Here is a 14,665-nt window from a genome sequence, read left to right as displayed (position 1 = left end):
AGTTATTTTAGCAGAAGCGGATGGAAGACTCGTTGCCTCAATCTGTGCAACTTTTACTTTGAAACATAGTCTGTACCTTTGCTCATGCCACGATCTGACCTTTCCCAAACCTGACCTTGGCTACATCATCTCCTCGAGCAAGTGACACAGTATCAGGTTCAAATGTGTATGCCTTCAACACCTTATTTAGCTTCATCATTTATAACCTACGTCTCAGGGGAGCGCTTGGTGGTTTTCCCATTCAGCCTTGATTTTTGACTCCAAGAGCTGTACAAAAGTGTGCAGATCAGAGCTGGGACTGGAACAGCAGTACCGTTTACCTCCACTTAACATTTTGATCGATACAGGGCTTTTTCTACGGTCTGTGGATGTGGTAAGCCCTTGCCAGTGATCTCACCTTTATGCACTTACCTGCTCATCTGATTATAGTGTAATTTATTTATTTATTTATTTTTGTAAAGTATGCCCTAATGTGTGCCCAGAATGCCTCGTGTGTGATCCTTGACCTTTCTTTATTTCTGGTCACCGAATGCTGATGTGTATATATTCCTGTTTATAAAGTTTATATGACTTTTTTTTTAATACTCTTTGATGTTTGATATGTTGTGTTATGATGTATTTTTGTAATTGCCATGTAGCACAGATGGAATATTAAACTCTGACTGTACAAAGTTCTGCTGGTTTGTTCTGTCAGGGTGGAACCTGTTGAAGTTCAAACCAAGCATCAAAATGAGGAAGAAAGTTATTAAAGTGACTTTGAACGTGGTGTGGTTGGTGGTGCTAGACGTGCTGGTCTGAGTAATTTGGAAACTGCTGATCTGCTGGGACTTTTCCACACAGCCATCTCTACGTTTTACAGAAAAATGAGAAAATATCCAATGAGCGGCACTTCTCTGGGGTAAAAATGCAGTGTTGACATCAGACCTGACGGGATGGCATTGGCAACTCAAATAACCACTCATTACAACCAAAGTATGCAGAAGAGCATCTCTGAACGCACAACACACTGAACCTTGAAGCGGATGGGCAGAAGACACACCATGTGCTAGCAAAAGAAAAATTAGTACCAACTGAGCATCATTTAAACAGCCCAGCCTAGCTGAGCATTGACTCTGACAGTGTCCATCCCTCTATGACCACAAAATAGAAAGTTGGCATTAGCACCAACAGTGTCATCTTTACACAAAGTGAGAAGAAAGAAACAACACACATGTACAAAATGCACTATAAATGGAGCATGTATATTAGGCCACAACTAAAATAGAGGTATGCGGGCAAATCACCAAGTGCAGATCTGCATTTGACCAGGGGGAGCTCAGCATCTCAGAAAAACTTATGAAAACAAATTCCTTTTAAGGTCATATTATTGTTAATGCTCAATTCAAATGCCTTACAGAAACCTCTCAACAAATTACATTACCGAAGTATCAGAACATACCATAAACAATAATATGAATTGAAATCTAACATATGTGAAAGTCATAAAAGTTCACTCAGCTTTGTCTATAACTAGGCCGCAAAACATGAGTATTAATCATTTTCAGAGGTTATTTAGCACTAGGACGAAAAAAGACTTACCAAATACAGAGTATATTTAATTAAAGTAAATTATTTTTATCTTATTGAACAGTTTGCACTGTAGGAGGCGAAGTTCCGCCTTTGTTCACAATCGCTTTGTCAATTTTACCATCATCATCTATAAATACCTTGGTACTTTTAGAAAACAGAGGACAAACTGTCTCCAGAAAAAAAGATGCACAATCACTCTGGAGCTCTGCGGCGCATGCGCCCCGTCGCTTCGTGCCGTGACGCCTGGTTTAAGCTCCGCCCAGGCTTTCTAAAAGGTCACGTCGCGCTGCAGCAGTGAAACAGGAGACCGTTCCGCATCCTCTGCGCACACCTCACTTGATCTCTATCAGCAGGTAAGAGTCACCTCATCCAAAAATTGTTTAAATTTTAAACGTTTATTGTATGTTACTGAGCGCGTCAGCCATGATGGCTGTCATTCTGATGGTGATGCGGATGTGATGCTGTTGACTGAACCTACAGCTAGCTGTATCTTCCAAAAGCTAGCCTGTTAGCCATAAATGAACAAACAGCGTCATTAGCTGTATCACTGATGCTATGTCATCTCAATTTGACAGACAACTCCTAAAAGTCTATCACCTTCTCAAAAACAGTCGTTTTAGAGTTGCGCATTTCGGCCCCATCATCGAAGTACGCAACAGGAAGGGCGCAGAAGTGATGACCTTCAAGGATGGAAGTGGAGGAGACGAGCCTGTTGCGCCTTCCTTCGCTTCAGATCGACGCTATCAGTTTTTACATGTGCTTGATTATGCGTGATTTGTCGGGTACAAACGTGGGTGGCAGCGGTGATGGGTGAGGGCTGTGACGAGGTTGTTTCCCGTCAGGGTGTAGCTGTCCCGAAGCACGTAGACATCGAGAGGCGGAGCCGCAGAGTACGTGAAAAAGCTACACGTGTTAATGAAGTCATATAGCGGCCTGAATTTTGGAAGCAAGGCCTGCATATATATATATATATATATATATATATATATATATATATATATATATATATATATATATATATATAATGCATGCGCTAGTTTTGTAGGAAAGTGGCGTAAAATTAACCAACTTAAGCAAATTAGTTCAGAATGTAAAATAAATACTAATATCAACAATAATCATGATAATATATAACAAATATGTTTTAGCCCTTATCACGTGGGGATGTAATTGATGAGGGTTGGATTGCAGAAGTGTTTATAATTAAAAAAACAAAACAAACGGCAGTTTCCACTTAGTAATTATATTTTTTACTATTCTCTTGCATTATTAACGAGTGTAATTCTTAAATAAGTGTTTTCATTGTTGATTTGTACGCTACTACTTCACGTGTAAAATGAATTTTAAAAAAAACAAATGAGGCAATGGATCAATGAACAAATCGAAACCCTTAATCAATAACTGCTGTTGCTAAATAATTCTCCATTGATAAACTAATAGTTTCCAGTCCAGAAAGTATTTTTACAATCATACACCAGGTGTTCTTAATTATGAGTGGTTTCCTTACTGACGTTTGTTATGGACATGTTTCTGAAGTCTAACCTGCACATTTTCATCAATGTCCACCTTTCTTTGAACTGCAACACCCTCGCAGCCTCGAGGTCTGTAATAGGCTCCCATTGAGCTGCATGGGTAACAGTGCTCCTGCTACCGCTGCAGCATCAAGGCCTGAAGATAGATGCGACGCCAAGGCCAGAGGCCCGTCTGGTAACAAAGCACAGCACTGAAAGCAGGCTTTTTATTTTAGTGCTGTCCTGCAGGAGCCATTTCATCGCAAAGCTCATGCAACTTGAAAATAGAATTTAAAAAAAAAAAAAAGTGGCACCCTCCAGAGGGTTCTGATGATCTAGACAAAACGGCAAAAAAATCCTCATCCTCCCCCTACATGCTTATGAACATAGGCAGTAAATCTAGCATGCAAGCTCAAGACCTTGTAGTTGAATGCTTGCAGCAATGCTTAAAAGAAGACCAGCTGCAGCGTGATGGCTGTAAATGTGGACTCTGATGTTTTTCTTGTATTTGTGATTTCTCACTGCATGCCGGGCTGCTCCTGTTTTAAGGTGAGAAGCATTGGATGGCCCCTCTGTTTGTTTTTGTTTTTTCTTCTGTTAACCTGAAATTCAATCGAAATCAGACAGCATCACAGTTAAATCAGCCTGGTACAAATCTAGATGTGTCATTTTCCATCTAACAACAACTAAAGAGCGTGTGTGTGTGTGAGTCCGGTCTTCTTGTTTTTTCAAGTGGTTCTCTGTGACTCAGCAGGGAGTTGATCTTCATGTCGCATTGCAGAAGTGTTGTTGAAGCAGACCACTTCAACAGGCTGGATCAAAGATCAGAAAATATAGAGAGCTGGGCTACGTGTCATGAAAGCCTGCATATGCAGTCTACTCACAACAGTGAACCAGCTTTAAACTGTTCAGTCATATCACTTCAGGCTTATCAGTTTTTAGTGATGGTATGGTTTTGTTTTGGGGGTTTTTGGGGGGTTTTTTTGTTTATTTTTTGTTTTTTATTCTTTTGAGCTGCTTTAGCCACACAGGAAATTGATCAGGAATCGATGAAGAATCTGACCTCCAAGCAGAATTTCTAATTTCAGTTACCAAATCAATAAATCTCACGAATGACAATCAATAGGATGCACTCGAATTTACTACACACACGCCCGTTCAACTATCTTATTGAGGACCTTCATTGACATAATGGTTTCCCTAACCGTTAAAAATGAATGCCTCAACCGAACCCTTATCCTAAACCTAACCATAACCTAATTGTAACCCTGACACTAAAACCACATTTTGAGCCTCAAAAAGTCCTTCAAACTTGTGAGGACCAGTGTGTGTGTCCTCACAAGTGACTGTTGGTTCTTACAAGTATAGTAGAATGCAGCTTTCGGTCCTCACAAAGATGGCTAAACAGGAACACGAACACACACAAACAGCCTTAGAACCTTGTGCACATAATTTATAAAATATTTGAAAGCCGCATTAGATAAATGTCCTTGGCCACTGGGGCAACATGATCACTGAACAGTGTATGTTATTGGTTAGTTATTGGTAACTTTATGTGTATGTGACTGTCTGGAAGATAACGGTTATCACCAGTGTTGATGATAACGCTACTGGAAGGTCTCTACTTGATTCTGATAGCGCTTACGCTGCTCTAGTTTTAGCTTCCTATTTTTTTTTTTTTTTTTTTTGGAAACACAGGAAGATCTTTTTAACCCTGGAGAACCCATGGGGTCAAATTTGACCCCATGGTTTCCCTAGTAAACCAATGGGGACGGATCTGACTCCATGGGTTCTCCAGGCTTAAAGAGTTCTTAGCCTAATACTGTAGCTCAGGGTAGTCAATACAAATGAAGACGCAGGTTCACCCAATTGTAATGTCCTGCAGTTTTTATAGGATGTGCTATAGTTTCTTTAAATCTGCTACAGTTGGGTAGTTGAGGCTTCTACCGAACTCAAAAAAATTTCTGTATTTTTAATATTAACTCAAAAAACAAAACAAAATGGTTTCAAATAATCACTTGACTTCATGAATAGATCATGAAGCTAAAGGAATATGCAAAGCAGAAATATTTAAACTCAAACACCAATGAAAAGCCTTCCTTTTAATTCTCTTGATCAGGCCATTTCCCTAACATCCTATGCTCTGAATAATGGACTTTTTTTTTTTTTTTTTTTTTTTTTTTTGTCTTTTTAACCTTTTGGGCTTGTTTGTTTTAAGTGTGTCACATCTGTGGTGCAAGGCCCTGCAGTGGTGCTTGTGTGGCACAGAGTGAGGTAGTTGTCTTTGTTCTAATGGCCTCCTCTGGGACTGTTTCCTGGAGACGTTCAAGAAGCAAACCCAAAAATGGAAAACATAAGATTAGTACCTCCTTTGGCTGTGAGTAACATAAGCTGAGTTGTCATCACCTGATTATGTCTAAAGCAGTTCAGCCACAGCCTTCTGACAATCTCCCATTTTTTGATTTGGGAGCCATCGTAGATTAAGAGAGACCGAAGGATAATCCTATGTGACAAATATTTTCCCAGGTTACTTTACCAAAGAGAGAAATGTCCTTGACACCACACACTCTCTCTCTGTGGTTGTTGCATTGATGCATAGTAGTGATTCTAAAACTTTATACTTGCACATTTAGCCAATATCTTTTTTTTTTTTTTTTTTTTTTAAAGCTAATAACCCTCCAAGCATAAACTCTAGTGCACTACTACCAAACTTGCCCCAGCTGATAATGTGCTAGAGTCCTGCCTCATATTGTTCTTTTAAGGGGGTTGTATTAATTTGTGTATGCAATTCCCTATGGACGGTGTAAAAAGACAGGGTTTCACCCATTGCAAACGTGCTCCTGTGCACTCGTCCAAAATCCCGGATGCATGTCCCTGGTTGCGGATGACCTATGTGTCAGTTTAATGCCGATTGGTTGACACGTGGCGACATTCACAGGGACTGGGAGAAGCACAGGCAGTGACTGTGGTGGTCACTTCTCAATGTGTTTGACACTTTGTTTCACTTCAGCTCTTTTCATGTTGTAACTTCCCTCTACTCTGTCCTGAGCTGATGGACCAATAACAGAATAACCAGGAGTAGCCCGCAGACCAGTTATACTACATAGTTGTGTAGTATACTGGTACACTCCCTCCACCGAGGCTCTCTGTGGGTAAGCAGGCCTCCATAGGCTGCTGGGGCTGAGCCGTGATTTCAGCGTAAGCCTCCAGTCAATGTAAAGTTGTCATCTTTAGTAATTTTCCATTATTTTATTTTATTTTTTATTTTTTATTTTTTTTTTTTTTTTTGTCCAGTTGTTGCATAAACTGTAGATTTCCTATTGAGTTAGCTTGTTGTGCAATGTTTCCTTAGCGAAACTCCACCACGGTGGAGTCGTACTGCTTCACAAAGGAGGGCAGGTATTTGCTGAGCATGGTTTTTGGCTGGTACAGACAGTGGAGCAGAGCTGAGGGCACACATGCCTGTGCCCTTAGGTTGGCTTTTATCACGTGTAAATACTTCCTTTTATTCACTGGAGATGTGAAGTATGCAGCTTGTACCCCTGCTGAAGCTATTCTCCTCGGGGACACGATATGCCCTGCAGGCCTGGCCGTGTGAGTGTGTGTGATAAGAGTTGCACACTGATTTCATTGAGAGGCCTGTGTGTACTGTAAAGGTTATCTCATAGCTTTAAGCTGAGGATTAACACAGAGGGTACAGGGAGTATATCAGACGGTGTGCTCTCACAATAAACCAGCCTCCCTGACTTTATCATTAAGCTGTATTACAGCCTCCTATGAATGTGTGCCTTTACAATATACTGACAATTCCAGCTTTTAGTTGACACTGCTTGCTGTGGAGGAACATTTAGTAGAATAAATGAATAGTCTATCGAATTCTCCAATGGATGACCTGCTATTGTGGCCCACACCCGGCAGCGTTGTGCACAAAGCTACAGCCTTGTGTTCAGCGGGAGCGCCTCGGATACCAATATAGCCAAACAGACAAGTCACAGCTTGTTCTCAGGCACACAGTGCATTAGCTGGAGTGAGAACGGAAATTTACAAATCCTTGATGCACTCATATCGCATGGCTCCAGTAGAAATAATTTGTAGTCTGAGAACAGCAGCGCTTAAATGGATGCGTGACGTGTCACTCCAGGCGAAGAACTAAAGGTGTAACTGGCAGAGAGGTGTATAATGACAGAGGAAAACAAAGAGTGTTGCTGAGGAGGGGGAAACGAGCCGTGTTGCATCCAGGCCTGCAGCTATAATGAGGACTGGCAGCAGAGTCTATAGGAGCGTTATTACACAACCCCTTCCCCCTCCCTCCATCCGTCTGGTGTGGTTCACATGGGGGAGGTGAGGGGTTACGTAACTGCTAATTTATGGAAGAGTGAGGAAGGGAAAGGGGAATTGAATAATCTGGTTTGAAGGCTGTTTATGGAGTTTGGTCACTGCCACCAAGCTTTGTTTTTAATGACTGACACCAGATGATGCATGAAAATGAATGTCAACAAGATGGGGTGTTTGCTTCTAGTCACAATAAGTGATTTTACTGAATTACTTTTTTTCTATTTCCTTTTCTTTTTTCTCCCCCCCCCCCCCCCCCCCCAACTCTCAGGAAACAGGAAATGTACTGCTCGCATCTTGCACACATGTCATGTTCTTGTATGGTGTGATTAAGTGCCATCGTGTAGGAGTTTGCCCATTTTCACCAATCTGGCTGCACTTAACTTAGAAAAGCTCATTGGTATAACAGTATAGTTGAGCTGCAGACAATGGAGACATTAAATGAGGCCAGCCCTGGGCAGTCATCCAGGTTTGCACATAGTGAAGCAGTATGTGTGTTTCGCTCTCTTTCAGCCACCATGACTCACCAGTATCCCGCACTGACCCCTGAGCAGAAGAAGGAGCTGCAGGACATTGCTCACAGGATAGTAGCTCCAGGCAAAGGCATCCTCGCAGCTGATGAGTCCACCGGTATGTGTTGGTGTGTCGGTGTTTCAGCAAAGGTGGCTGATTGAAACGCAACATTAAACATGGTTGAATACCAACATACAGTACACTGAACATGCAGTGAGTTGCATGTGAAATTAGAATTGCTGTGCGTTTATTTAAAGAGATCATAAAATAAAGATGCATGTTATTGTTTCTATAAGATTACTGCAAACTAGAGATGGCACGATACCACTTTTTTATGTCCGATACCGATATCATAAATTTGGATATCTGCCGATACCGATATGGTGTTTTTTAATCAACAAAACTGTTTTTTAAATATCTTGCTGCATTTTGTATAAGTTCATACTCAAGTTTAAAACAACAACTACACTAAAGCTATTCTGTTATACCTGTATGCAAAAAAAAATATTTCATAGTACAGCAATACTGATCAATCTAATAAACTTAAACCTACACCATCCTCCCTATTCTGGTATTTTAAAGAGTACTTAGCATAAATATTAAGCAACCTAACTAATAGGGTTCCAACTCCCAGCAACAACAAAAATAAATAAATAAAAAATAGGGAACCACCCCTCACGCTCCACCTCATGATGCTTAATCGCCGTAATCAACCTTAATTTGATGCAGTGTGAAAAAAAAAAATGCACAGAAATCAATTATTTTTCAAGAAATATTAAATAGATTCAACATCTTTCTTCAACAAAATTGCAGACTGCACAGATGGTACCTTCCCAAAGGAAAAAGTAGTATAGCTTACTAGGGTATATTAGACTTAATAGTTACTATATACAGTAATGGACTTCTATTCATTTTGCATCAAATTAAAACTTTGGCTGTCAGATAATTATTTATTAAAAGCTAGACATTTTAAATGAGAATAAGAAAGAAAAGTATGTCTTTGTGTCCCCTTTTCCCTGTTAATGCCCTATCGGCCCCCCTGGCTAAACTTTGCTAGATCCGCCCCTGCACAGTTACCAGCCGTCAGCTACGTAGAAAAAGATCCTCGAGTAGAAAGTAATATTAAATACATTCTAACAACAGCTGATCAAGCTTAAACGTGCTGCTGTTGTTCAGCCGCTGGTTTCCTCTTTCTGGTGCAAAGTGGGCCAAAAGCAAACAAGAGAGACGGACTCGCGACAGAAAAGCCGATCAGCTGATCGTTAAGCAGTTTCATGATTGAAGTAGCAGCAAGAAGAGGCAGTCGCTTGTTAAGCTTAACGCAGGAATGCTTTACAAACATTCAGAGATGGACTTACACACTTGCTTTACTTCTCTCGGGATAACTTTGTCGGAGATGAAATGCCGGGTTGCTAGCGAAGCTCCACATGCTATCCAGACCACCGACAGGTCCCGCATGCCACAGCCGCTCTATCACGTGATGCATACTGCTCCGACGTGCTAACGTTCTGAGGTGAGTTACGGCGTGTTGCAAGTTTTGTGAGGTGCTTTCGTGATATTTAATGGATCGGATTACATTTTTTATTTTTCTCCGATATCCGATCCAGTAATTTAGGTCAGTATCGGACCGATACGTAATATTGGATCGGTCCATCTCTACTGCAAACAAGCAGTTTTAGTCTTCTGCTGTAGGCCATTTTATACTGTAAATGATGCTAAATAAATGGCATTTGTGTCGTCTGTGTGTATTTTATTAAATCCATGTCCTTGTTTTTTGCTCTTTAGGCAGCATGGCAAAGCGTTTGAACCCCATTGGGGTCGAGAACACTGAGGAGAACAGGCGCCGCTACCGCCAGTTGCTCTTCACAGCCGACCAGCGCATCGACAGCTGTATCGGAGGTGTGATCTTCTTCCATGAAACCCTCTACCAGAACACTGACGATGGCGTCAACTTCGCCAAGCTCATCAAAGACCGCGGCATTGTCGTTGGCATCAAGGTAGGCAGGGGATTGCCGTTGCTGGGTAATCAGTTCACCCTGGTGCATTCTTGAAAATTAGTTTTAGCTCAGTTTCATTATGCTTCTGCTGCATTGCCTGGTTTGTGCCATTACGTGTTAGTTTACATAGTTTGTTGTGCTCAGAGTCTACCTTAAAACACAAGAGCCTGAGTGCTGAAAATCTCAACCTCCTTTTGTTTTGAATGTCATCATCACTTCGCTGTTGATATAATGCAGTCAAGTGACTCAGCTTAGCAGGCAGTGTAAACCCTCATCGTTTAGCAGGTAAAACCTGAAAGGTGTTCCTTTTTTTTTCTTAAACCAAAAAAAAACACGCTTTCAGTGTGTTTACATACACTCAGACCCACACATAACAGCAGATCATGTTGTTAGGACCAACTGGGCTAAAGTTATTTCAGGTCAAATTCAGAACATTTTCTGTTTGTCTTTACAGGTTGACAAGGGTGTTGTACCCCTCGCTGGAACAAATGGAGAGACCACCACTCAGGGTAGGAGACAGTAGACGCACAAGTTTGAGAACTGAAATGAACTTCACGGAAGCCCTGTGTGTTTCTCATGGCTGGTTCTGTGCGTTGTTTGAGTGCAGGTCTGGATGGGCTGTCCGAGCGATGCGCGCAGTATAAGAAGGACGGCGCAGATTTCGCCAAGTGGCGTTGTGTGCTGAAGATCAGCGAAACCACGCCGTCTGAGCTGGCCATCTTTGAGAACGCCAACGTGCTGGCACGATATGCTAGCATCTGCCAACAGGTTAGTGTGGTACTATAGAGGATTCCTTTCCTTTTTTTGGAAAGGACACTAGTGATCATCAAATGGTAGTATTGTATATTTCTAAAATACTGGTGTTAAATTTACACTCTGTAATCTCTTTCAGAATGGTATTGTTCCAATTGTGGAGCCTGAGATCCTTCCCGATGGAGATCATGACCTGAAGCGTTGCCAGTACGTCACCGAGAAGGTAACATGTTGCAGAATGTGGAACTCTGCCACCTTTATCTGTTCTGGAGAGTTCAAGTTTGGACTTGCGTGCTATCGTTTGTCTCCTGCTGTTAGGTCCTTGCTGCAGTGTACAAGGCTCTGTCGGACCACCACGTGTACCTCGAGGGGACACTGCTGAAGCCCAACATGGTCACAGCTGGACACTCCTGCCCAACTAAGTACAGCAGTGAAGAAATCGCCATGGCTACTGTTACTGCTCTGCGCCGCACAGTGCCTCCTGCTGTCCCAGGCAAGATACTTGTGTATATAATAGGAAAAATTCAGGGAGTGGGACAGTATCTGTGTGCAACAGCAGGGCTCCAAGTGACTTAATAGAGCAGCATATTTAAAAGTTAAACCATTATATGTTATCATGGATAAACTGCTAGCTGAAACATGCTTTTGTGAATGTATAAAATCAGTTAGATCATCCCTTGGAATTTGGATGAGTTGACTAGTAAATTGGCAGTCTTGGCATTTTTCAGATTGCTTTGATTTCCTAATAGTAATACTTAAATCTCTAGATTCTTTCACTCGTTTATATCTACCTGCAGAGTGCAAACATGCAGGAAAAGATGCTTTCGAAAACCTTTAAAATCTTCCTCGACATCAGGTATGAGCAGATCGGTAACTCGTGTTTCTTTTGTATAAACAGGGGTGACATTCTTGTCTGGTGGCCAGTCTGAGGAAGAGGCCAGCGTGAACCTTAATGCCATTAACAACTGCCCACTCCCCAAGCCCTGGGCCCTGACTTTCTCCTACGGCCGTGCCCTGCAGGCCTCAGCTCTTAACGCCTGGAAAGGACAGCTGAACAACGAGAAGGCCGCCACCGAGGAGTTCGTCAAGCGCGCCGAGGTCAGACCACAGGAAGGGACATCAGATGTGTCCTTTGTACTGCTAATTTAAAAAAGCAAAACTTTCTTTGCTCTTTTGCTTATGTCTGTTTTGTTTTTTTTCTTCTCCAGGCTAACGGTCTGGCTGCACTCGGCAAGTACGAGTCTTCCGGAAGTGGCACCGCCGCAGCCCAGTCCCTCTACGTGGCTAATCACGCCTATTAAACAGCAAACTACCACGTTGAGCTGTGGCATAGTTATAGTCTTCTATCTGCTCTGTCTCCCCTCTTCACTCCTCCATCAATCACAGGCCTGTGCTGTCTGCTTTACTTTAGAGTTCTTAAATTTACATTATTAGATATGTGTATTTGAAACCATCATGTGACATCACAGTACAAAAGGAAACAGACATGGGTCATCTGTCTTTTTTTTTTCTTTTTTTTTTAATTCCCCCCAGTTTCAACAAATGGTTAGTTTTGAGACAATTTGAAGTTAAACGGTTGGAGGATAATCAAAAATGTTTAGTCAGTATTCATTCCACATTCCTTCTTTCACGCAGCTGTCTCTGCCCACTTCACACAAAATATCAAATCACTCCCAAGCAGGCCAGATCAGCATGTTTGTGTCAGTGTTTCGCTTCTGTCAGAACAGCATTTGTTCATTGTTGAAACGCTCTACTAACATCCGCACTGACACCAAGTGGGACCAACTGCTTATTAGTGGCATCAGAACATGCGTTAAGGAGCAAGATGGCAGACGAGGTGAAAATGTTGAGCCGAGTTGATCTTTTGAACAAAAGTGTGGAGTGCTCTGTTGTGCTTTCAGACAGATGTATATCTAGTAGATGTTAGCAGGCACATTATACTGTAATAAGCCACTACACACCAGGATTCTTCCTTTTTTTTTTTTTTTTTTTTCTTTTTTTTTTGTTCTTGTGCTCCTTATCACCATTATTGAATTTTAAAACAAACAGCCATCTTGTGTGTCTGTTCATTAGCTTAACATTACATGCAGTAATCGATGTATTCAGTTGTGTGAAGGTGTCAATATTATGTGATGCTAGTGTGTCATCCTCCCACCTGATTTCCCCCCTGCCTGCCCTACCGAACGACCAGACTAGTTTCTATCGACATTCACATCCAATGGACCAATGGCGTGGGGTCAGCAGCGGGGAAACGGTCGCTGCTGTGTTGGAGTACTGTGCCGTTTGTGGTCTTAATATTGTTCTTTAAGCACTTGGTGTGTCAAATAGTGGAGAAAAATAAACTAAAACCTTAAAACATCAGATGCTTTTGTGTGATGGAATTTTCTACACCTGTCCTGATACTGGCGATGACAGAGTTATGCATGTTAGTCAAATATTGCTACTTTATTATTTAGAATCTTTACTGCCTCTACATTTTAGAAATCAATGTTGAGTATTTAATTATATTTAGTTGGCTGATATCATTACCTTTACACAATCAGCTTATTGTGATTTGAAATTAAATGGCCAACACTAATCTGCATATTTAAACTTTATTTTCAGTTTCCTGGAGGTGTATATATGCCTACATGCACCCCCTTTCTGAGTCAAAGTCATGTGTTTTGCGCTCAATCTTGCAGATTGGATAGACAGTCGCATGGAAGCAGCTCAGGGTGTGTAGGCATGACCTGCTGAAGTTAAAGCTAAAGATCAGAATGTAACACGTAGGATATTACTTTGGTCAGGGTTTACGGAAACTGGTCCAAAAAAAGGGAAAAAATATCCAGTGAGCAGTATTTCTCTGGATGATAATGCTTTGATGGCAGAGGTGACTGGCCAGACTGCTTTGAGCTGATAGAGAGGCAGCAGTAACTCAAATAACCACTCAATAGCTAAGATAAGATAAAACTTTATTAATCCCTCGGGTGGGTTCCTCTGGGAAATTCGGTTTCCAAAAGCACAGCACCGACAGAAGTTACAGTTACAGAATATTTTATATATATATATATGTACATACACACACACATATAAATACAGAGACAAATATAAATAAAATATACGAAGGGGATAAATAGAATAAATAGGAATAAAAATAAAAATACAAGTGAATTGCACATTTCAAGTATTGAGGTCTATTGCACCATTGACTAAGATATGCAGAAGAGCATCTATGAATGCACTACACATCATGTGGCTTAAAGGAGATGTGCTACCGCAGCAGAAGACCACACCAGCTAAAATTTCTTTCAGTGGACAGTGAGTCTGTGTGAATTTATAAAGCCTTTTTAAAAACAACTACAGGGTCTCCTTCACCAAATGTAAAAGACAAACTTGGGCCAAAAGGTAAAAAATATAGAAAATCGCTCCACAATTTTGCAGCTGCAACTTCGAAAGCCCCGTCACCTCTGAGTTTATGTTGTGTCTTTGGAACCAGCAAAAGTCTCTGGTCTGCTGACCTGAGAACGAGGTGGGACATAAGAGTGCAATAGCTCAGACAGATAAAATTATGTAGAATCATTAAGAGACTTAAAGACAAATAAAAGGATTTTTAAAATGGATTCGTAAACTAACTGGAAGCTAAAATTGGAGTGATGTGCTCTTGCATCCTTGCACCAGAAAAAAATCGAGCGGCGCTGTAGGTGACCAACTGGCCTGGCCAATTCCAATGAAAAGTGCATTGCAGTAATTGACACAAGAGGTTTTAAAACAGAAGTATTAATGTTTCAAGGTTGGACTAGAGTGGCTTGACCTTTGGCAGTCATCTCAACTGGAAAAAGCAGGCTTTTGCTACAGTGTTCACATAAGCTTTGAGCTTTAGAGAAGGATCCATTTTCACTCCTAAATTAGTGATAATGGATTTCTCATTTGGGGCCAATGAGGAAAGGTCAATACAGGGGCTGCTGCTGGTGCCGCTGAATCTAAACAACGTGACTTCTATCTTGTTCTCAT

General features: G+C 41.3%; 1 protein-coding gene across 3 annotated transcripts; it reads left to right on the top strand.

Annotated features, from left to right (window-relative positions):
- Positions 1–1,850: 1,850 nt before the first annotated feature.
- aldocb (aldolase C, fructose-bisphosphate, b) lies at positions 1,851–13,029 on the top strand. 3 transcript variants are annotated; one of them, XM_085364505.1, is made up of 9 exons: positions 1,851–1,922; positions 7,926–8,042; positions 9,711–9,922; positions 10,377–10,431; positions 10,530–10,690; positions 10,815–10,898; positions 10,994–11,168; positions 11,574–11,773; positions 11,884–13,029. In XM_085364505.1, the coding sequence occupies exons 2-9, from the start codon at positions 7,931–7,933 to the stop codon at positions 11,974–11,976; spliced, it is 1,092 nt and encodes a 363-aa protein (XP_085220631.1). In that variant the 5' UTR covers positions 1,851–1,922; positions 7,926–7,930; the 3' UTR covers positions 11,977–13,029. The 3 variants fall into 3 exon arrangements, with proteins under 3 accessions (XP_085220631.1, XP_085220633.1, XP_085220632.1); XM_085364507.1 differs by lacking the exon at positions 1,851–1,922 and adding an exon at positions 3,188–3,276; XM_085364506.1 differs by lacking the exons at positions 1,851–1,922; positions 7,926–8,042 and adding an exon at positions 9,081–9,438.
- Positions 13,030–14,665: the final 1,636 nt, after the last annotated feature.

The sequence above is a fragment of the Diplotaxodon limnothrissa genome, linkage group LG10 (assembly GCF_057381915.1).
Source record: "Diplotaxodon limnothrissa isolate DT_005_m linkage group LG10, D_limnothrissa_male_GT1.1, whole genome shotgun sequence".
Classification (NCBI taxonomy): Eukaryota; Metazoa; Chordata; class Actinopteri; order Cichliformes; family Cichlidae; genus Diplotaxodon; species Diplotaxodon limnothrissa.
The sequence above is the reverse complement of the archived record's forward strand: the minus strand, read 5'-3'. Positions and strand labels throughout refer to the sequence as shown.